This window comes from Phyllobates terribilis, unplaced genomic scaffold (assembly GCF_046119375.1).
Source record: "Phyllobates terribilis strain yellow unplaced genomic scaffold, ASM4611937v1 Scaffold_7__3_contigs__length_470593459, whole genome shotgun sequence".
Classification (NCBI taxonomy): Eukaryota; Metazoa; Chordata; class Amphibia; order Anura; family Dendrobatidae; genus Phyllobates; species Phyllobates terribilis.
In genome coordinates, this window is record NW_027362767.1 from 463,052,751 (window position 1) to 463,077,846 (window position 25,096).

Consider the following 25,096-nt stretch of genomic DNA (forward strand, 5'->3'; position numbering starts at 1 on the left):
TAGGATCTCGCTCTCTGTAGTATGTGGGATCTCGCTCTCTGTAGTATATATGGGATCTCGCTCTCTGTAGTATATATGGGATCTCGCTCTCTGTAGTATATATGGGATCTCGCTCTCTGTATATATATGGGATTTCGCTCTCTGTAGTATATATGGGATCTCGCTCTCTGTAGTATATATGGGATCTCGCTGTCTGTAGTATATATGGGATCTCGCTCTCTGTAGTATATATGGGATCTCGCTCTCTGTAGTATATATGGGATCTTACTCTCTGTAGTATATATGGGATCTCGCTCTCTGTATATATATGGGATTTCGCTCTCTGTAGTATATATGGGATCTCGCTATCTGTAGTAAATATGGGATCTCACTCTCTGTAGTATATGGGATCTGGCTCTCTGTAGTATATATGGGATCTCGCTCTCTGTAGTATATATGGGATCTCGCTCTCTGTAGTATATATGGGATCTCGCTCTCTGTAGTATATATGGGATCTCGCTCCCTGTAGTATATGGGATCCCGCGCTATGTAGTATATATGGGATCTCGCTCTCTGTAGTATATATGGGATCTCGCTCTCTGTAGTATATATGGGATCTCACTCTCTGTAGTATATGGTATCTCGATCTTTGTAGTATATATGGGATCTCGCTCTCTGTAGTATATATTGGATCTCACTCTCTGTAGCATATATACGATCTCGCTCTCTGTAGTATATGGGATCTCGCTCTCTGTAGTATATATGGGATCTCGCTCTCTGTAGTATATATGGAATCTCGCTCTCTGTAGTATATGGGATCTCGCTCTCTGTAGTATATATGAGATCTCGCTCTCTGTAGTATATATGGGATCTCGCTCTCTGTAGTATATATGGGATCTCGCTCTCTGTAGTATATGGGATCTCGCTCTCTGTAGTATATGGGATCTCGCTCTCTGTAGTATATGGGATCTCGCTCTCTGTAGTATATATGGGATCTCGCTCTCTGTAGTATATATGGGATCTCGCTCTCTGTAGTATATGGGATCTCGCTCTCTGTAGTATATATGGGATCTCGCTCTCTGCAGTATGTATGGGATCTCGCTCTCTGTAGTTTATGGGATCTCGCTCTCTGTAGTATATTTGGGATCTCGCTCTCTGTAGTATATATGGGATCTCGCTCTCTGTAGTATATATGGGATCTTGCTCTCTGTAGTATATATGGGATCTCGCTCTCTGTAGTATATATGGGATCTCGCTCTCTGTAGTATATATGGGATCTTGCTCTCTGTAGTATATGGGATCTCGCTCTCTGTAGTATATATGGGATCTCACTCTCTGTAGTATATATGGGATCTCGCTCTCTATAGTATATATGATATCTCGCTCTCTGTAGTATATATGGGATCTCGCGCTCTGTAGTATATATGGGATCTCGCTCTCTGTAGTATATGGGATCTCGCACCCTGTAGTATATATGGGATCTCGCTCTCTGTAGTATATATGGGATCTCGCTCTCTGTAGTATATATGGGATCTCGCTCTCTGTAGTATATATGGGCTCTCGACCTCTGTAGAATATATGGGATCTCGCTCTCTGTAGTGTATATGGGATCTCGCTCTCTGTAGTATATATGGGATCTCGCTCTCTGTAGTATATAGGGGATCTCGCGCTCTGTAGTATATATGGGATCTCACTCTCTGTAGTATAAATGGGATCTCGCTCATTGTAGTATATATGGGATCTCGCACTCTGTAGGATATATGGGATCTCGCTCTCTGTAGTGTATATGGGATCTCGCTCTCTGTAGTATATATGGGTTCTCGCTCTCTGTAGTATATATGGGATCTCGCTCTCTGTAGTATATATCGGATCTCGCTCTCTGTAGTATATATCGGATCTCGCTCTCTGTAGTATATACGATATCTCGCTCTCTGTAGTATATATGGGTTCTCGCTCTCTGTAGTATATGGGATCTCGCTCTCTGTAGTGTATATGGGATCTCGCTCTCTGTAGTGTATATGGGATCTCGCTCTCTGTAGTGTATATGAGATCTCGCTCTCTGTAGTGTATATGGGATCTTGCTCTCTGTAGTATATGGGATCTCGCTCTCTGTAGTATATATGGGATCTCGCTCTCTGTAGTATATATGGGATCTCGCTCTCTGTAGTATATATGGGATCTCGCTCTCTGTAGTATATATGGGATCTCGCTCTCTGTAGTATATGGGATCTCGCTCTCTGTAGTATATATGGGATCTCGCTCTCTGTAGTATATATGGGATCTCGCTCTCTGTAGTATATATGGGATCTCGCTCTCTGTAGTGTATATGGGATCTCGCTCTCTGTAGTTTATATGGGATCTCGCTCTCTGTAGTATATATGGGATCTCGCTCTCTGTAGTGTATATGGGATCTCACTCTCTGTAGTATATGGGATCTCGCTCTCTGTAGTATATATGGGATCTCGCTCTCTGTAGTATATATGGGATCTCGCTCTCTGTAGTATATATGGGATCTCGCTCTCTGTAGTATATATGGGTCACGCTCTCTGTAGTATAAATGGGATCTCGCTCTCTGTAGTATATATGGGATCTCACTCTCTGAAGTATATATGGGATCTCGCTCTCTGTAGAATATATGGGATCTCGCTCTCTGTAGTGTATATGGGATCTCGCTCTCTGAAGTATATATGGGATCTTGCTCTCTGTAGTATATATGGGATCTCGCTCTCTGTAGTATATATGAGATCTCGCTCTCTGTAGTATATATGGGATCTCGCTCTCTGTAGTATATGGGATCTCGCTCTCTGTAGTATATGGGATCTCGCTCTCTGTAGTGTATATGGGATCCCGCTCTCTGTAGTATATATGGGATCTCGCTCTCTGTAGTATATATGGGATCTCGCTCTCTGTAGTATATATGGGATCTCGCTCTCTGTAGTATATAAGGGATCTCCCTCTCTGTAGTATATATGGGATCTCGCTCTCTGTAGTACATATGGGATCTCGCTCTCTGTAGTATATATGGGATCTCGCTCTCTGTAGTATATATGGGATCTTGCTCTCTGTAGTATATGGGATCTCGCTCTGTAGTATATATAGGATGTCGCTCTCTGTAGTATATATGGGATCTCGCTCTCTGTAGTATATATGGGATCTCGCTCTCTGTAGTATATGGGATCCCGCTCTCTGTAGTATATATGGGATCTCGCTCTGTGTAGTATATATGGGCTCTCGCTCTCTGTAGTATATATGTGATCTCGCTCTCTGTAGTATATATGGGATCTCGCTCTCTGTAGTATATGGGATCTCGCTCTCTGTAGTATATATGGGATCTCGCTCTCTGTAGTATATATGGGATCTCGCTCTCTGTAGTATATATGGGATCTCGCTCTCTGTAGTATATGGGATCTCGCTCTATGTAGTATATATGGGATCTCGCTCTCTGTAGTATATATGGGATCTCGCTCTCTGTAGTTTATGGGATCTCGCTCTCTGTAGTATATATGGGATCTCGCTCTCTGTAGTATATATGGGATCTCGCTCTCTGTAGTATATATGGGATCTTGCTCTCTGTAGTATATATGGGATCTCGCTCTCTGTAGTATATATGGGATCTCGCTCTCTGTAGTATATATGGGATCTTGCTCTATGTAGTATATGGGATCTCGCTCTCTGTAGTATATATGGGATCTCGCTCTCTGTAGTATATATGGGATCTCGCTCTCTATAGTATATATGATATCTCGCTCTCTGTAGTATATATGGGATCTCGCGCTCTGTAGTATATATGGGATCTCGCTCTCTGTAGTATATGGGATCTCGCGCCCTGTAGTATATATGGGATCTCGCTCTCTGTAGTATATATGGGATCTCGCTCTCTGTAGTATATATGGGATCTCGCTCTCTGTAGTATATATGGGCTCTCGACCTCTGTAGAATATATGGGATTTCGCTCTCTGTAGAATATATGGGATCTCGCTCTCTGTAGTGTATATGGGATCTCGCTCTCTGTAGTATATATGGGATCTTGCTCTCTGTAGTATATATGGTATCTCGCGCTCTGTAGTATATATGGGATCTCACTCTCTGTAGTATATATGGGATCTCGCTCACTGTAGTATATATGGGATCTCGCTCTCTGTAGGATATATGGGATCTCGCTCTCTGTAGTGTATATGGGATCTCGCTCTCTGTAGTATATATGGGTTTTCGCTCTCTGTAGTATATATGGGATCTCGCTCTCTGTAGTATATATCGGATCTCGCTCTCTGTAGTATATATCGGATCTCGCTCTCTGTAGTATATACGATATCTCGCTCTCTGTAGTATATATGGGTTCTCGCTCTCTGTAGTATATGGGATCTCGATCTCTGTAGTGTATATGGGATCTCGCTCTCTGTAGTGTATATGGGATCTCGCTCTCTGTAGTGTATATGAGATCTCGCTCTCTGTAGTGTATATGGGATCTTGCTCTCTGTAGTATATGGGATCTCGCTCTCTGTAGTATATATGGGATCTCGCTCTCTGTAGTATATATGGGATCTCGCTCTCTGTAGTATATATGGGATCTCGCTCTCTGTAGTATATATGGGATCTCGCTCTCTGTAGTATATGGGATCTCGCTCTCTGTAGTATATATGGGATCTCGCTCTCTGTAGTATATATGGGATCTCGCTCTCTGTAGTATATATGGCATCTCGCTCTCTGTAGTGTATATGGGATCTCGCTCTCTGTAGTGTATATGGGATCTCGCTCTCTGTAGTATATATGGGATCTCGCTCTCTGTAGTGTATATGGGATCTCACTCTCTGTAGTATATGGGATCTCGCTCTCTGTAGTATATATGGGATCTCGCTCTCTGTAGTATATATGGGATCTCGCTCTCTGTAGTATATATGGGATCTCGTTCTCTGTAGTATATATGGGTCACGCTCTCTGTAGTATAAATGGGATCTCGCTCTCTGTAGTATATATGGGATCTCACTCTCTGAAGTATATATGGGATCTCGCTCTCTGTAGAATATATGGGATCTCGCTCTCTGTAGTGTATATGGGATCTCGCTCTCTGAAGTATATATGGGATCTTGCTCTCTGTAGTATATATGGGATCTCGCTCTCTGTAGTAAATATGAGATCTCGCTCTCTGTAGTATATATGGGATCTCGCTCTCTGTAGTATATGGGATCTCGCTCTCTGTAGTATATGGGATCTCGCTCTCTGTAGTATATGGGATCTCGCTCTCTGTAGTGTATATGGGATCCCGCTCTCTGTAGTATATATGGGATCTCGCTCTCTGTAGTATATATGGGATCTCGCTCTCTGTAGTATATATGGGATCTCGCTCTCTGTAGTATATAAGGGATCTCCCTCTCTGTAGTATATATGGGATCTCGCTCTCTGTAGTATATATGGGATCTCGCTCTCTGTAGTATATATGGGATCTCGCTCTCTGTAGTATACATGGGATCTTGCTCTCTGTAGTATATGGGATCTCGCTCTGTAGTATATATAGGATGTCGCTCTCTGTAGTATATATGGGATCTCGCTCTCTGTAGTATATATGGGATCTCGCTCTCTGTAGTATATGGGATCTCGCTCTCTGTAGTATATATGGGATCTCGCTCTCTGTAGTATATATGGGCTCTCGCTCTCTGTAGTATATATGATATCTCGCTCTCTGTAGTATATATGGGATCTCGCGCTCTGTAGTATATATGGGATCTCGCTCTCTGTAGTATATGGGATCTCGCTCTCTGTAGTATATATGCGATCTCGCTCTCTGTAGTATATATGGGATCTCGCTCTCTGTAGTATATATGAGATCTCGCTCTCTGTAGTATATATGGGATCTCGCGCTCTGTAGTATATATGGGATCTCGCTCTCTGTAGTATATGGGATCTCGCGCTCTATAGTATATATGGGATCTCGCTCTCTGTAGTATATGGGATCTCGCTCTCTGTAGTATATATGGGATCTCGCTCTCTGTAGTATATGGGATCTCGCTCTCTGTAGTATATATGGGATCTCGCTCTCTGTAGTATATATGGGATCTCGCTCTCTATAGTATATATGGGATCTCGCTCTCTGTAGTATATATGGGAGCTCGCTCTCTGTAGTATATATGGGATCTCGCTCTCTGTAGTATATGGGATCTCGCTCTCTGTAGTATATATGCGATCTCGCTCTCTGTAGTATATATGGGATCTCGCTCTCTGTAGTATATATGAGATCTCGCTCTCTGTAGTATATATGGGATCTCGCGCTCTGTAGTATATATGGGATCTCGCTCTCTGTAGTATATGGGATCTCGCGCTCTATAGTATATATGGGATCTCGCTCTCTGTAGTATATGGGATCTCGCTCTCTGTAGTATATATGGGATCTCGCTCTCTGTAGTATATATGGGATGTCGCTCTCTGTAGTGTATATGGGATCTCACTCTCTGTAGTATATATGGGATCTCGCTCTCTGTAGTATATGGGATCTCGCTCTCTGTAGTATATATGGGATCTCGCTCTCTGTAGTATATATGGGATCTCGCTCTCTGTAGTATATATAGGATCTCGCTCTCTGTAGTATGTGGGATCTCGCTCTCTGTAGTATATATGGGATCTCGCTCTCTGTAGTATATATGGGATCTCGCTCTCTGTAGTATATATGGGATCTCGCTCTCTGTATATATATGGGATTTCGCTCTCTGTAGTATATATGGGATCTCGCTCTCTGTAGTATATATGGGATCTCGCTGTCTGTAGTATATATGGGATCTCGCTCTCTGTAGTATATATGGGATCTCGCTCTCTGTAGTATATATGGGATCTTACTCTCTGTAGTATATATGGGATCTCGCTCTCTGTATATATATGGGATTTCGCTCTCTGTAGTATATATGGGATCTCGCTCTCTGTAGTAAATATGGGATCTCGCTCTCTGTAGTATATGGGATCTCGCTCTCTGTAGTATATATGGGATCTCGCTCTCTGTAGTATATATGGGATCTCGCTCTCTGTAGTATATATGGGATCTCGCTCTCTGTAGTATATATGGGATCTCACTCTCTGTAGTATATATGGGATCTCGCTCTCTGTAGTATATGGGATCTCGCTCTCTGTAGTATATGGGATCTCGCTCTCTGTAGTATATGGGATCTCGCTCTCTGTAGTATATATGGGATCTCGCTCTCTGTAGTATATATGGGATCTCGCTCTCTGTAGTATATATGGGATCTCGCTCTGTGTAGGATATATGGGATCTCGCTCTCTGCAGTATATATGGTATCTCGCTCTCTGTAGTATATATGGGATCTTGCTCTTTGTAGTATATAAGGGATCTCCCTCTCTGTAGTATATATGGGATCTCGCTCTCTGTATATATATGGGATTTCGCTCTCTGTAGTATATATGGGATCTCGCTCTCTGTAGTATATATGGGATCTCGCTGTCTGTAGTATATATGGGATCTCGCTCTCTGTAGTATATATGGGATCTCGCTCTCTGTAGTATATATGGGATCTTACTCTCTGTAGTATATATGGGATCTCGCTCTCTGTATATATATGGGATTTCGCTCTCTGTAGTATATATGGGATCTCGCTCTCTGTAGTAAATATGGGATCTCGCTCTCTGTAGTATATGGGATCTCGCTCTCTGTAGTATATATGGGATCTCGCTCTCTGTAGTATATATGGGATCTCGCTCTCTGTAGTATATATGGGATCTCGCTCTCTGTAGTATATATGGGATCTCGCTCTCTGTAGTATGTGGGATCTCGCTCTCTGTAGTATATGGGATCTCGCTCTCTGTAGTATATGGGATCTCGCTCTCTGTAGTATATATGGGATCTCGCTCTCTGTAGTATATATGGGATCTCGCTCTCTGTAGTATATATGGGATCTCGCTCTGTGTAGAATATATGGGATCTCGCTCTCTGCAGTATATATGGTATCTCGCTCTCTGTAGTATATATGGGATCTTGCTCTCTGTAGTATATAAGGGATCTCCCTCTCTGTAGTATATATGGGATCTCGCTCTCTGTAGTATGTATGGGATCTCGCTCTCTGTAGTATATATGGGATCTTGCTCTCTGTAGTATATATGGGATATCGCTCTCTGTAGTATATATGGGATCTCGCTCTCTGTAGTATATATGAGTTCTCGCTCTCTGTAGTATATATGGGATCTCGCGCTCTGTAGTATATATGGGATCTCGCTCTCTGTAGTATATGGGATCTTGCGCTCTGTAGTATATATGGGATCTCGCTCTCTGTAGTATATATGGGATCTCGCTCTCTGTAGTATATATGGGATCTCACTCTATGTAGTATATGGGATCTCGCTCTCTGTAGTATATATGGGATCTCGCTCTCTGTAGTATATATGGGATCTCGCGCTCTGTAGTATATATGGGATCTCGCTCTCTGTAGTATATGGGATCTTGCGCTCTGTAGTATATATGGGATCTCGCTCTCTGTAGTATATATGGGATCTTGCTCCCTGTAGTATATGGGATCTCGCTCTCTGTAGTATATATGGGATCTCGCTCTCTGTAGTATATATGGGATCTCGCTCTCTGTAGTATATGGGATCTCGCTCTCTGTAGAATATATGGGATCTCGCTCTCTGTAGTATATATGGGATCTCGCTCTCTGTAGTATATATGAGATCTCGCTCTCTGTAGTATATATGGAATTTCGCTCTCTGTAGTATATATGGGATCTCGCTCTCTGTATATATATGGGATCTCGCTCTCTGTAGTATATATGGGATCTTGCTCTCTGTAGTATATGGGATCTCGCTCTCTGTAGTATATATGGGATCTCGCTCTCTGTAGTATATATGGGATCTCGCTCTCTGTAGTATATATGGGATCTCGCTCTCTGTAGTATATGGGATCTCGCTCTCTGTAGTATATGGGATCTTTCTCTCTGTAGTATATGGGATCTTGATCTCTGTAGTATATATGGGATCTCACTCTCTGTAGTATATATGGGATCTCGCTCTCTGTAGTATATATGGGATCTCGCTCTCTGTAGTATATATGGGATCTCGCTCTGTGTAGAATATATGGGATCTCGCTCTCTGCAGTATATATGATATCTCGCTCTCTGTAGTATATGAGATCTCACTCTCTGTAGTATATATGGGATCTCGCTCTCTGTAGTATATGGGGTCTCGCTCTCTATATATATAGGGTCTCGCTCTCTGTAGTATATATGGGATCTCGCTCTGTGTAGTATATATGGGATCTCGCTCTCTGTAGTATATATGGGATCTTGCTCTCTGTAGTATATATGGGATCTTGCTCTCTGCAGTATATATGGGATCTCGCTCTCTGTAGTGTATATGGGATCTCGCTCTCTGTAGTCTATATGGGATCTCGCTTTCTGTAGTATATATGGGATCTCGCTCTCTGTAGTATATATGGGATCTCCCTCTCTGTAGTATATATGGGATCTCGCTCTCTGTAGTATATATATGGTATCTCGCTCTCTGTAGTATATATGGGATCTCGCTCTCTGTAGTATATATGGGATCTCGCTCTCTGTAGTATATATGGGACCTTGCTCTCTGTAGTATATATGGGATCTCGCTCTCTGTAGTATATATGGGATCTCGCTCTCTGTAGTATATATGGGATCTCGCTCTCTGTAGTATATAAGGGATCTCCCTCTCTGTAGTATATATGGGATCTCGCTCTCTGTAGTGTATATGGGATCTCGCTCTCTGTATATATGGGATCTCGCTCTCTGTAGTATGTATGGGATCTCGCTCTCTGTAGTATATATGGGATCTCGCTCTCTGCAGTATATATGGGATCTCGCTCTCTGTAGTATATATGGGATCTCGCTCTCTGTAGTATATATGGGATCTCGCTCTCTGTAGTATATATGGGATCTCACTCTCTGTAGTATATAGGATCTCGCTCTCTGTAGTATATATGGGATCTCGTTCTCTGTAGTATATATGGGATCTCGCTCTCTGTAGTTTATGGGATCTCGCTCTCTGTAGTATATATGGGATCTCGCTCTCTGTAGTATATATGGGATCTCGCTCTCTGTAGTATATATGGGATCTCGCTCTCGGTAGTATATATGGGATCTTGCTCTCTGTAGTATATATGGGATCTCGCTCTCTGTAGTATATATGGGATCTCGCTCTCTATAGTATATATGATATCTCGCTCTCTGTAGTATATATGGGATCTCGCGCTCTGTAGTATATATGGGATCTCGCTCTCTGTAGTATATGGGATCTCGCGCTCTGTAGTATATATGGGATCTCGCTCTCTGTAGTATATATGGGATCTCGCTCTCTGTAGTGTATATGGGATCTCGCTCTCTGTAGTATATGGGATCTCGCTCTCTGTAGTATATATGGGATCTCGCTCTCTGTAGTATATATGGGATCTCGCTCTCTGTAGTATATATGGGATCTCGCTCTCTGTAGTATATATGGGATCTCGCTCTCTGTAGTATATATGGGATCTCACTCTCTGTAGTATATATGGGATCTCGCTCTCTGTAGTATATATGGGATCTCGCTCTCTGTAGTATATATGGGATCTCGCTCTCTGTAGTATATATGGGATCTCGCTCTCTGTAGTATATATGGGATCTCGCTCTCTGTAGTATATATGGGATCTCGCTCTCTGTAGTATATATGGGATCTCACTCTCTGTAGTATATATGGGATCTCGCTCTCTGTAGTATATATGGGATCTCGCTCTCTGTAGTGTATATGGGATCTCGCTCTCTGTAGTATAAATGGGATCTCGTTCTCTGTAGTATATATGGGATCTCGCTCTCTGTAGTGTATATGGGATCTCCCTCTCTGTAGTATATATGGGATCTCGCTCTCTGTAGTATTTATGGGATCTCGCTCTCTGTAGAATATATGGGATCTCGCTCTCTGTAGAATATATGGGATCTCGCTCTCTGTAGTATATATGGGATCTCGCTCTCTGTAGTATATATGGGGTCACGTACATTACTTGCCGCTCTCGCACTAATAGTCATTTGCTCTGATGCCTTTTTACAGTCTCGTGTTACCGATCGCGCACTTTTCTGAGCCGCGGCTCCACCATGTCCAGAGCCGCGGCTCATTAAGCCCTAATGCGTTCAGGATTATTATAATGTGATTTATCGAGCAACTTTCTGATTGTTCACAAGTTCTTTAGGGTTTGGGTTACAGATGCCGGCGGCCGGAGAGCTGCGATCCTCAGTCCTCTCCTCGTTGTGGAGTTGTAGATGGAGATGACCAGTCCGACTATGGGGCTAGTGGGGAGACCCTGTGCGGCCTCGTTTCAGTTTTGGGGGCTTGTCATTTTTTATGATGCACCCAAGTAGTAGAACCATTCTCCCTACAGTTCTCCAGCTGTGAACCTACAACCCCCATCATGCTGTACATCACCCTTATTTTATGGATTTTGCATTCATTTTGCAGAGGTCACTGGAGCTCGACCGCCACAATCTTTTGTTATTAGATTTATTCCTATTAAAGTAGAGAACGCCTTTAACCAGACGGCGGCACTACAACTCCAGCGTGAGCCGGCCGGGTCAGCTCAAGTCTTACTGCCCTCGGGGTCTTCACTGCAGATCCAGCTGGGGGAGACAGACGTACAATGCATCCTCCGGATAGCTTGCAACCTCTGCTCCTAGAGGAGGCTGTAACGCAATGTCCGACCCAAGGGAACTGGAAACATGGCCAGAGATATCGGCCCATCCAGAGAGACCCCGACTGTACCCCGAGACCGCTGTCTGCAGAGGAGGCCAGTGGTTTGGAATCCTTAGTCCAGAGAGACCCCGACTGTACCCCGAGACTGCTGTCTGCAGAGGAGGTCACTGGTTGGTAATCCTTAGACCAGAGAGACCCCGACTGTACCCCGAGACTGCTGTCTGCAGAGGAGGTCACTGGTTTGGAATCCTTAGTCCAGAGAGACCCCGACTGTACCCCGAGACCGCTGTCTGCAGAGGAGGTCACTGGTTGGGAATCCTTAATCCAGAGAGACCCCGACTGTACCCCGAGACCGCTGTCTGCAGAGGAGGTCACTGGTTGGGAATCCTTAATCCAGAGAGACCCCGACTGTACCCCGAGACCGCTGTCTGCAGAGGAGGTCACTGGTTTGGAATCCTTAATCCAAAGAGACCCTGACTGTACCCCGAGACCGCTGTCTGCAGAGGAGGTCACTGGTTTGGAATCCTTAGTCCAGAGAGACCCCGACTGTACCCCGAGACCGCTGTCTGCAGAGGAGGTCACTGGTTGGTAATCCTTAGTCCAGAGAGACCCCGACTGTACCCCGAGACCGCTGTCTGCAGAGGAGGTCACTGGTTTGGAATCCTTAGTCCAGAGAGACCCCGACAGTACCCTGAGACCGCTGTCTGCTGAGGAGGTCACTGGTTTGGAATCCTTAGTCCAGAGAGACCCCGACTGTACCCCGAGACCGCTGTCTGCAGAGGAGGTCACTGGTTTGGAATCCTTAGTCCAGAGAGACCCCGACTGTACCCTGAGACCGCTGTCTGCAGAGGAGGTCACTGGTTGGGAATCCTTAATCCAGAGAGACCCTGACTGTACCCCGAGACCGCTGTCTGCAGAGGAGGTCACTGGTTTGGAATCCTTAGTCCAGAGAGACCCCGACTGTACCCCGAGACCGCTGTCTGCAGAGGAGGTCACTGGGTGGTAATCCTTAGTCCAGAGAGACCCCGACTGTACCCCGAGACCGCTGTCTGCAGAGGAGGTCACTGGTTTGGAATCCTTAGTCCAGAGAGACCCCGACTGTACCCCGAGACCGCTGTCTGCAGAGGAGGTCACTGGGTGGTAATCCTTAGTCCAGAGAGACCCCGACTGTACCCCGAGACCGCTGTCTGCAGAGGAGGTCACTGGTTTGGAATCCTTAGTCCAGAGAGACCCCGACTGTACCCTGAGACCGCTGTCTGCTGAGGAGGTCACTGGTTTGGAATCCTTAGTCCAGAGAGACCCCGACTGTACCCCGAGACCGCTGTCTGCAGAGGAGGTCACTGGTTTGGAATCCTTAGTCCAGAGAGACCCCGACTGTACCCCGAGACCGCTGTCTGCAGAGGAGGTCACTGGTTTGGAATCCTTAGTCCAGAGAGACCCCGACTGTACCCCGAGACCGCTGTCTGCAGAGGAGGTCACTGGTTTGGAATCCTTAGTCCAGAGAGACCCCGACTGTACCCTGAGACCGCTGTCTGCAGAGGAGGTCACTGGTTTGGAATCCTTAGTCCCACTTTCTGGGACTGGTTTACAACGTTCCACCTGTAGGGGGCACTACAGACACTTATCTTCCTTCTGGAAGAGCTCATTTATAAAAATCAATAAACGCTTCCATTCAGTGGCAGCAAGAAGAGGTGAGAAATGGATTACACGCAAAGCATATAATGCGTTATCATTCCAGCGGGATTAACCCTCAGACCGGAACCGCTCCCAGAACTCCGGAACATCAATTAACCCTTTGCATACGCAGACTTTGTGTACCAGCGATGGGCTGCATGGATGAAAACAATTCTATTTTTGCCCAATAAAGAAGGGAGAAGTCTGGGATTTTCATTCTATGGGAATTATACATGATCTGGCGCCGATTTCTCCTGACATGAAGTCTATATTTTGCTTTATTACCTGCGCCCGCAGCTGCTGGATTTCAGTTTCCAGCTCTTTGATTTTCTCCTCTCGTTTCTGAAGCTCGGCCTGCGCCTCCTGTCGTGCCGTGAACTCTTCATCAAACTGCAGGGATCAGAGCAGAAAGTCATCATTTCCAATAGACTCCGCGCTAAATCTGCTGCTTTGATAAGGTGTGAAGGATATTAGGCAACGCTCGCTCCGCAGAGTAAATCGCCCTTGTTAACCTCATTATGGCGATGTACCAGGAAACACATTCAATGTCTACAGAAGACACTCATCCGAGGCATCACCCCCAATAATCTACCCGTCTATAGAAAACACTCATCCGAGGCATCACCCCCAATAATCTACCCGTCTATAGAAAACACTCATCCAAGGCATCACCCCCAATAATCTACCCGTCTACAGAAAACACTCATCCGAGGCATCACCCCCAATAATCTACCGGTCTATAGAAAACACTCATCCAAGGCATCACCCCCAATAATCTACCCGTCTACAGAAAACACTCATCCGAGGCATCACCCCCAATAATCTACCCGTCTATAGAAAACACTCATCCGAGGCATCATCCCCAATAATCTACCCGTCTACAGAAAACACTCATCCGAGGCATCACCCCCAATAATCTACCCGTCTATAGAAAACACTCATCCGAGGCATCACCCCCAATAATCTACCCGTCTATAGAAAACACTCATCCGAGGCATCACCCCCAATAATCTACCCGTCTACAGAAAACACTCATCCAAGGCGTCACCCCCAATAATCTACCCGTCTACAGAAAACACTCATCGGAGGCATCACCCCCAATAATCTACCCATATACAGAAAACACTCATCCAAGGCGTTACCCCCAATAATCTACCCCGTCTACAGAAAACACTCATCCGAGGCATCACCCCCAATAATCTACCCATCTACAGAAAACACTCATCAGAGGCATCACCCCCAATAATCTACCCATCTACAGAAAACACTCATCCGAGGCATCACCCCCAATAATCTACCCATATACAGAAAACACTCATCCAAGGCGTCACCCCCAATAATCTACCCGTCTATAGAAAACACTCATCCGAGGCATCACCCCCAATAATCTACCCATCTATAGAAAACACTCATCCGAGGCATCACCCCCAATAATCTACCCGTCTATAGAAAACACTCATCCGAGGCATCACCCCCAATAATCTACCCGTCTATAGAAAACACTGATCCGAGGCATCATCCCCAATAATCTACCGGTCTACAGAAAACACTCACCCGAGGCATCACCCCCAATAATCTACACGTCTATAGAAAACACTCATCCGTGGCATCACCCCCAATAATCTACCCGTCTATAGAAAACACTCATCCGAGGCATCACCCCCAATAATCTACCCGTCTACAAAAAACACTCATCCAAGGCATCACCCCCAATAATCTACCCGTCTACAGAAAACACTCATCGGAGGCATCACCCCCAATAATCTACCCATATACAGAAAACACTCATCCAAGGCGTTACCCCCAATAATCTACCCCGTCTACAGAAAACACTCATCCGAGGCATCACCCCTAATAATCTACCCATCTACAGAAAACACTCATACGAGGCATCACCCCTAATAATCTACCCATCTACAGAAAACACTCATCCGAGGCGTCACCCCCTATAATCTACCCATCTACAGAAAACACTCATCCAAGGCGTCACCCCCAATAATCTACCCATCTACAGGAAACACTCATCCAAGGCGTCACCCCCAATAATCTAACCTGTCTACAGAAAACACTCATCCGAGGCATCACCCCCAATAATCTACCCATCTACAGAAAACACTCATCTGAGGCATCACCCCCAATAATCTACCTATCTACAGAAAACACTCATCCAAGGCGTCACCCCGAATAATCTACCCGTCTACAGAAAACACTCATCCGAGGCATCACCCCCAATAATCTACCCGTCTATAGAAAACACTCATCCGAGGCATCACCCCCAATAATCTACCCATCTACAGAAAACACTCATCCAAGGCATCACCCCCAATAATCTACCCCTCTACAGAAAACACTCATCCGAGGCGTCACCCCCAATAATCTACCCATCTACAAAAAACACTCATCCGAGGTGTCACCCCCAATAATCTACCCATCTTCAGAAAACACTCATCCAAGGCATCACCCCCAATAATCTACCCATCTACAGAAAACACCCATCCGAGGCATCACCCCCAATAATCTACCCATCTACAGAAAACACTCATCCAAGGCGTCACCCCCAATAATCTACCCGTCTACAGAAAACACTCATCCAAGGTGTCACCCCCAATAATCTACCCGTCTACAGAAAACACTCATCCAAGGCGTCACCCCCAATAATCTACCCATCTACAGAAAACACTCATCCAAGGCATCACCCCCAATAATCTACCCATCTACAGAAAACACTCATCCAAGGCATCACCCCCAATAATCTACCCGTCTACAGAAAACACTCATCCAAGGCGTCACCCCCAATAATCTACCCGTCTACAGAAAACACTCAACGGAGGCATCACCCCCAATAATCTACCCGTCTACAGAAAACACTCATCCAAGGCGTCACCCCCAATAATCTACCCATCTACAGAAAACACTCATCCAAGGCATCACCCTCAATAATCTACCTGTCTACAGAAAATACTCATCCAAGGCGTCACCCCCAATAATCTAGCCCGTCTACAGAAAACACTCATCCAAGGCGTCACCCCCAATAATCTACCAATTCTACAAAAAACACTCATCCGAGGCATCACCCCCAATAATCTACCCATCTACAGAAAACACTCTTCCGAGGCGTCACCCCCAATAATCTACCACGTCTACAGAAAACACTCATCCGAGGCGTCACCCCCAATAATCTAACACGTCTACAGAAAACACTCATCCAAGGCGTCACCCCCAATAATCTACCCCATCTACAAAAAACACTTGTCCAAGGCGTCACCCCCAATAATCTACCCCGTCTACAGAAAACAGTCATCCGAGGCGTCACCCCTAATAATCTACCTGTCTATAGAAAACACTCATCAGAGATGCCACCACCAGTAATCTACCTGTCTACAGAAAACACTCGTCCGAGGCGTCACCCCCAATAATCTACCACATCTACAGAAAACACTCATCTGAGGCATCACCCCCAATAATCTACCAATTCTACAGAAAACACTCATCCGAGGCGTCACTCCCAATAATCTACCACGTTTACAGAAAACACTTGTCAGACGTGTCACCCCCAATAATCTACCTGTCTACAGAAAACACTTGTCCGAGGCATCATCCCCAATAATCTGCCCCATCTACAAAAAACACTAGTCCAAGGCGTCATCCCCAATAATCTACCCGTCTACAGAAAACACTCATCCGAGGTGCCACTCTGAAAAATCTACCCAGTCTACAGAAAACACTCGTCCGAAGTGTCACCCCCAATAATCTACGTCTACAGAAAACACTCATCCGAGGTGTCATCCCCAATAATCTAACCTGTCTACAGAAAACCCTCATCCGAGGCGTCACCCCCAATAATCTACCTGTCTACAGAAAACACTCATCCAAGGCATCACCCCCAATAATCTTCCCCATCTACAGAAAACACTCATCTGAGTTGTCATCCCTAATAATCTACCCCGTCTACAGAAAACACTCATCCGAAGCGTCACCCCCAATAATCTACCCGTCTACAGAAAACACTCATCCGAGGCGTCACCCCCAATAATCTACCCATCTACAGATAACACTCATCCAAGGCGTCACCCCCAATAATCTACCCGTCTACAGTAAACACTCATCCAAGGCGTCACCCTCAATAATCTACCCATCTACAGAAAACACTCATCCAAGGCATCACCCCCAATAATCTACCCGTCTACAGAAAACACTCATCCAAGGCATCACTCCCAATAATCTACCCATCTACAGAAAACACTCGTCCGAGGCATCACCCCCAATAATCTACCCGTCTACAGAAAACACTCATCCGAGGCGTCACCCCCAATAATCTACCCGTCTACTGAAAACACTCATCCGAGGCATCACCCCCAATAATCTACCCGTCTACAGAAAACACTCATCCGAGGCATCACCCCCAATAATCTACCCGTCTACAGTAAACACTCATCCAAGGCGTCACCCTCAATAATCTACCCATCTACAAAAAATACTCATCCAAGGCATCACCCCCAATAATCTACCCGTCTACAGAAAACACTCATCCAAGGCATCACCCTCAATAATCTACCACATCTACAGAAAACACTCATCCGAGGCGTCACCCCCAATAATCTACCAATTCTACAGAAAACACTCATCTGAGGTGTCACCCCCAATAATCTACCAATTCTACAGAAAACACTCATCCGAGGCATCACCCCCAATAATCTACCCATCTACAGAAAACACTCATCCGAGGCGTCAACCCAAATAATCTACCACGTCTACAGAAAACACTCATCCGAGACGTCACCCCCAATAATCTAACACGTCTACAGAAAACACTCATCCAAGGCGTCACCCCTAATAATCTACCCCATCTACAAAAAATACTTGTCCAAGGCATCACCCCCAATAATCTACCCCGTCTACAGAAAACAGTCATCCGAGGCGTCACCCCCAATAATCTACCCCGTCTACAGAAAACAGTCATCCGAGGTGTCACCCCCAATAATCTCCCTGTCTAAAGAAAACACTCATCAGAGATGCCACCAACAGTAATCTACCTGTCTACAGAAAACCCTCGTCCGAGGCGTCACCCCCAATAATCTACCAATTCTACAGAAAACACTCATCCAAGGCGTCCCCCCCAATAATCTACCACGTTTACAGAAAACACTTGTCAGACGTGTCACCCCCAATAATCTACCTGTTTTCAGAAAACACAAGTCCAAGGCGTCATCCCCAATAATCTACCCGTCTACAGAAAACACTCATCCGAGGTGCCACTCCGAAAAATCTACCCAGTCTACAGAAAACACTTGTCCGAAGCGTCACCCCCAATAATCTACCCGTCTACGGAAAACACTCATCCGAGGCGTCACCCCCAATAATCTGCCCCATCTACAAAAGACACTTGTCCAAGGCGTCACCCCCAATAATCTTCCCCATCTACAGAAAACACTCATCCGAGGCATCATCCCCAATAATCTGCCCTGTCTACAGAAAACACTCATTCGATGCGTCACCCACAATAATCTACCCAGTCTATCGAAAACACTCGTCTGAGGCATCACCCTCAATAATCTAATCCACCTACAGAAAACACTCATCCAATGTGTCACCCCCAATAATCTTCCCCATCTATAGAAAACACTCATCCAATGTGTCACCCCCAATAATCTACCCGTCTACAGAAAACACTCGTCCGAGCCTCTGTCAGCAGAGAATGACTGTTCAAACCAAGTCTAAGAGCATCATGACGACCAATCATTTATATTCACCTTCCCATCTGCTTGTTTTTATATCTACAGTGGCTAGCGAAAGTATTCACCCCCCCCCCCCCCCTTCCTTGGCATTTTCCGTGATTTGCTTCCTCACAACCTGGAATTTCACTGTTTTTTTGAAGGTTTTCATCAGTTCATGTGAAGAACATGCCGACAACTGTGAACATTTGGTTTTCTTTTTATTGTGAAGCGAATAACAAATAGGACAAAATAACTGAAAACTTCAATGTGCATAACTATTCATCCCCCTAAAGTCAGTACTTTGTGGAGCCTCCTTTTCTGACAATTACAGCTGCAAGATGCTTTGGATAAGTCACTCTGAGTTTTCCACATCTGGCCACTGGGATTGTTGCCCATTCCTCCAGGCAAAACTGCTCCAGCTCCTTCAGGTTAGATGTTTCCTCTGGTGAACAGCAATCTTCAAGTCTGACCACAGATTCTCCATTGGATTAAGGTCTGGGCTTTGACTCGGCCACTCCAGAACATTTACACGTTTCCCCTTAAACCACTCGAGTGTTGCTTTAGCAGTATGCTTCGGGTCATTGTCTTGTTGGAAGGTGAACCTCCGTCCCAGTCTCAAATCACTGACAGACTGAAACAGGTTGTGCTCAAGAATATCCCTGTATTCCAGACCATCCATCTTCCCCTCGACTCTGAACATTTTCCGTGTCACTGCTGCTGAAAAACATCCCCACAGCATGATGCTGTCACCACCATGTTTCACTCTAGGGGTGGTGTTCTTGGGGTGATGAGCTGTGTTGGTTTGGCACCAGACATCACTTTTACCTTGGTGGCCAAAAAGTTCAATTTTGGTCTCATCTGACCACAGCACCTTCCTCCATAGATTTGGCGAGTCTCACACATGTATTTTGGCAAACTCAAAACGAGCCTTACAATTTGTGTGTGTAAGTAAAGGCTTTATTCTGCCGACTCTTCCATAAAGGTCACCTCTATGGAGTGCACGGCTTAATGTGGTCGTATGGACAGATAGTCCAGTCTCTGCTTGCGAACTCTGCAGCTCCTTCAGGGATACCTTTGGTCTCTGTGCTGCCTCTCTGATTAATGCCCTCCTTGCCCGGGCTGAGAGTTTTGTTGGGCGTCCTCTCTTGGCAGGTTTGTTGTGTACTATGGTCTTCCCTTTTGATGATAATAAATTTGATGGTCTCCGGGGGATCATCAGAGATTGGGAGATTTTTTAATAACTCAACCCTGATTGTACTGCTCAACAACTTTGTCCCGGATTTGTTTGGAGATCTCCTTGGTTTTCATGGTGTTGTTTGGAGATCTCCTTGGTCTTCATGGTGTTGTTTGGAGATCTACTTGGTCTTCATGATGGTGTTTGGAGATCTGCTTGATCTTCATGCTGCTGTTTGGAGATCTCCTTGGGTCTTCATGATGGTGTTTGGAGATCTGCTTGATCTTCATGGTGCTGTTTGCAGATCTCCTTGGTCTTCATGCTGTTGTTTGGAAATCTCCTTGCTCTTCATGGTGTTGTTTGGAGATCTCCTTGGTCTTCATGGTGTTGTTTGGAGATCTCCTTGGTCTTCATGGTGCTGTTTGGAGATCTCCTTGGTCTTCATGGTGCTGTTTGGAGATCTGCTTGATCTTCATGGTGCTGTTTGCAGATCTCCTTGGTCTTCATGCTGTTGTTTGGAGATCTCCTTGGTCTTCATGGTGGTGTTTGGAGATCTCCTTGGTCTTCATGGTGGTGTTTGGAGATCTCTTTGGTCTTCATGGTGGTGTTTGGAGATCTCCTTGGTCTTCATGGTGGTGTTTGGAGATCTCCTTGGTCTTCATTGTGGTGTTTGGAGATCTCCTAGGTCTTCATGGTGTTGTTTGGAGATCTCCTTAGTCTTCATGGTGTTTGGTTAGTGGTGCCTCTTGTTAATGGTGTTGCAGCCTCTGTGGCCTTTCAGAGAAGGTAAAGTGTATATACTGACAGACATGTGACACTTAAATTGCACACAGGGGGACGTCCTGTCACTAAGCATGGGACTTATGAAGGGAACTGCTTTTAACATAATTTTTTAGGGGCTTCATAGCAAAAGCCAATTTTTAGTTATTTGATCCCATAAATGTAATTTATGTCTATATGTTTCACTATCTTAGACTATTTACAGCTGATGCATCACACACAAATTGGATTACAAGAATATTTACACACAGATTGTAATGTAACAAAATAGGCAAAAAGCCAAGGGGGTGAATACTTTTGCAAGCCACTGTACCTCCACCCTTCTCTTCTTTGATCGACAGCTATGGCTTCATAGCGCCCGATAAGGGCGACGATAAATGGAAAACAAGCAGGTGGAGAGGTGCAGTTATATGTTCAGCCATATCACTGTGCACCGAGCGCCGGTGCTTGGTTTGTGCAGTCATTCTGTGCTGACAGAGGCCACTTTCATCATCATGTTTGAGAGACAAGGAAGCAAAATAAGGTAATGGGGTAAGTTACAAAGTTTCTTTTCTTTTTAAAGGCTGATCGACGATTCAATAAACAATAATTTTAGCTCATCTTCCTAAGACTTTGTACCAGTGGGATTGACAATGTGATAACAATAATTCCTCCTCCGGTGTCTATTCCTTCTCGTTACTGGGGTCTTATGTTGGAGTTTTTCCGCAGGCTATCGGAATCGAATCCCCCATTACCAACATTCATTCCTCATCGTCCTGTAAACCCAAGAGCTGCCAATCAGCCGAAAACCCAGAACCGGCTGGTCCGTCCCTCGCAGATGAACTGTCCAGTCTCGGCCTCCGGAAAGATTATTCCAGCAAAATCCTCAAGTGATATTTTGTGCATTTAATGTAAATCTTCTCAAGGATTCATTTCCATCTTGTCGTCGTCGTCATCATCCAGGTGAAGTTGTAAGAGAAATATGAATCATTTCCATCTTTACTTCCAGAAGCTTCTGGAGTCATGGAGGAGAAGCTGCAGACCGGACTCCTCTCCGGCTCTTCACATTTTACCCGCTGAATCTTCTCCCGATTTCCAGCGTCACACAACATGATATTTGGATGTTTTGATGCCTCTGATTCTAAAATGTGAAAAGAAAAGATTTAACTTGTGAAAGTGTCAGCGGTGATATAAGAACCGCAGCTGGAAACCTCTCCAGAGCGGGAAATCTTATGTCATCCATTGTTTGCCAAGACGACTCCCAGCCTTCGAAAAGTACCATTACCTCCCTGATCCCCCTGAACTTCTGAGTTCCTTTGAAATACTTCAAAGATGTCACTTTTTAAAATAGCTTTTTCCGAATGCCACTCACAGAGGTGTTTGTGGTCAGTGCGCTGCGGGCTCATTAGATGCCGGGTCTCCTCCAGCACTGCAGCAAGTGTCGGCATGGGTGCTGCGTACACATCTAATACAGAGCCGTGAGCCCAGAATCCCCCAATCTACGGGATGTGAAGGTGGCTCCTGCCAGACATTGGTGGCATGTCTATAGGAACCATCAGTATCAATCTCTGATTTATGGGGCAGAACGCCCCCATCAGGAGGGTCGGAAGGTCCATACACATTGAATGGGTGACCTATAATATCGGTGGGTTTGGCCAACCTTGATCTAATGTGCATGGAGACATTAAAGGCTTGTGCCATCTACAATGGCAGAGCAGTGATTGGCTGCAGCACTATCAACATGACATCAATGCTGCAGCCAAACAATACAGACTGGGGCATCGGCTGAGACACAGGAGGACGAGTCCAGAACAGTTTCTTGTTATACAATGAACTAAACGTGTGGAGAAAAGTTTTTTTGAAATTGGAAAACCCCTCTAACAGTCATGGCTGTTGGTTTTAGCCTTTCAATAAGGCTCTGTTCACATGTGCAGTGTAATTTCTGCTATTTAGATCCATTTGCTTCCTTTCCAGCTGCTATCTGTTTTTTAGCTGGATCCAACAGCACAGCCTACTCAACCCACCCAAAAAAACGGGTAACAACTGGATCTGGTATATAATACTGAAGCCTAAGGGAAATGGCCGGTCATCTGTCATCGCTGATCTGTCATCGTTTTAAGAGTTGACATAAGTCCAATGAGTTTTATGGCTGCGCTCGCCCAGGACTCGGGGTGACAGACACCTCTGGAAAAGATGATCTGGCGCTAATGGAACAAAAACAGACGCAAATTGGAGAAATGGAAACCGATCTCTGCAGACGTTTGTAATGGATCAGCCAGATCAGATCCTGATCGTGTTGGACAAGGAAGGATCGAGCAGCACCAGACCTGCCCTCCACCCTTGTAGGATGATATCTCTGCGCGGCTCTGGAGATCAGATCCTGGGGCTGAGTAGAAGTTGTGTCTATGTCTGTTATACAGCGGGTATGGAAAGTATTCAGACCCCTTTACATTTTTCACTCTTTGTTTCATTGCAGCCATTTGGTAAATTCTAAAAAGTTCATTTTTTTCTCAATAAAGTCCACTCTGCACCCCATCTTCACTGACAAAACCCCCCAGAAATGTAGAAATTTTTGCAAATTTATTAAAAAAGAAAAACTGAAATCTCACATGGTCATAAGTATTCAGACCCTTTGCTCAGACACTCATATGTAAGTCACATGCTGTCCATTTCCTTGTGATCCTCCTTGAGATGGTTCTACTCCTTCGTTGGAGTCCAGCTGTGTTTAATTAAACTGATAGGACTTGATTTGGAAAGGCGCACACCTGTCTATATAAGACCTCACAGCTCACAGTGCATGTCAGACCAAAGGAGAATCATCAGCTCAAAGGAACTGCCCAAGGAGCTCAGAGACAGAATTGTGGCAAGGCACAGATCTGGCCAAGGTTACAAAACAATTTCTGCATTACTCAAGGTTCCTAAGAGCACAGTGGCCTCCATAATCCTTAAATGGAAGAAGTTTGGGACCACCACAAGTCCTCCTAGACCTGTCCGTCCAGCCAAACTGAGCAATCGTGGAAGAAAAGCCTTGGTGAGAGAGGTAAAGAAGAACCCCAAGGTCACTGTGGCTGAGCTCCAGAGATGCAGTAGGAAGATGGGAGAAAGTTCCACAAAGTCAACTATCACTGCAGCCCTCCACCAGTCGGGCCTTTATGGCAGAGTGGCCCAAATGGAAGCCTCTCCTCAGTGCAAGACATATGAGAGCCCGCATAGCGTTGGCTCAAAACACACATGAAGGACTCCCAGACTATGAGAAATAAGATTCTCTGGGCTGATGAGATGAAGATAGAACTTTTTGATGATAATTCTAAGCGGTATGTGTGGAGAAAACCAGGAACTGCTCATCACCTGCCCAATACAATCCCAACAGTGAAACATGGTGGTGGCAGCATCATGCTATGGGTGTGTTTTTCAGCTGCAGGGACAGGACGACTGGCTGCAATTGAAGGAAACATGAATGTGGCCAAGTACAGAGATATCCTGGATGAAAACCTCTTCCAGAGTGCTCTGGACCTCAGACTTGGCCGAAGGTTCACCTTCCAACAACACAATGACCTAAGCACACTGCTAAAATAACAAAGGAGTAGCTTCAGAACAACTCTGTGACCATTCTTGACTGGCCCAGCCAGAGCCCTGACCTAAACCCAATTGAGCATCTCTGGAGAGACCTGAAAATGGCTGTCCACCAACGTTCACCATCCAACCTGACGGAACTGGAGAGGATCTGCAAGGAAGAATGGCCGAGGATCCCCAAATCCAGGGGTGAAAAACTTGTTGCATCATTTCCAAGAAGACTCATGGCTGCACTAGCTCAAAAGGGGGCTTCTCCTCAATACTGAACAAAGGGTCTGAAGACTTATGACCAGGTGAGATTTCAGTTTTTGTTTAATACATTTGCAAAAATTTCTACATTTCTGTTTTTTTTCAGTCAAGATGGGGTGCAGAGTGGACTGTAAGGAGAAAAAATGAACTTTTTAGAATTTACCAAATGGCTGCAATGAAACAAAGAGTGAAAAATTTAAATGGGTCTGAATACTTTCCGTATCCACTGTATATGATCGTGTTGGCCGCGGAAGTATCGGGCACAAGCAGACCTGCCCTCCAGCCTTGTAGGATGAGATCT

The 25,096-nt window shown here is 45.1% G+C and overlaps 1 protein-coding gene across 3 annotated transcripts in view; it reads right to left on the minus strand.

The window, feature by feature from the left end:
- Window positions 1-25,096, minus strand: part of DIAPH2 (diaphanous related formin 2) — a 2,453,123-nt gene that overhangs the window by 1,552,904 nt on the left and 875,123 nt on the right. For all 3 annotated transcript variants that reach the window (XM_073642200.1, XM_073642202.1, XM_073642201.1), the window contains one exon: window positions 13,612-13,716. In XM_073642200.1, the coding sequence (XP_073498301.1) occupies window positions 13,612-13,716 (105 nt within the window). The remainder of the gene's footprint in view (window positions 1-13,611; window positions 13,717-25,096) is intronic.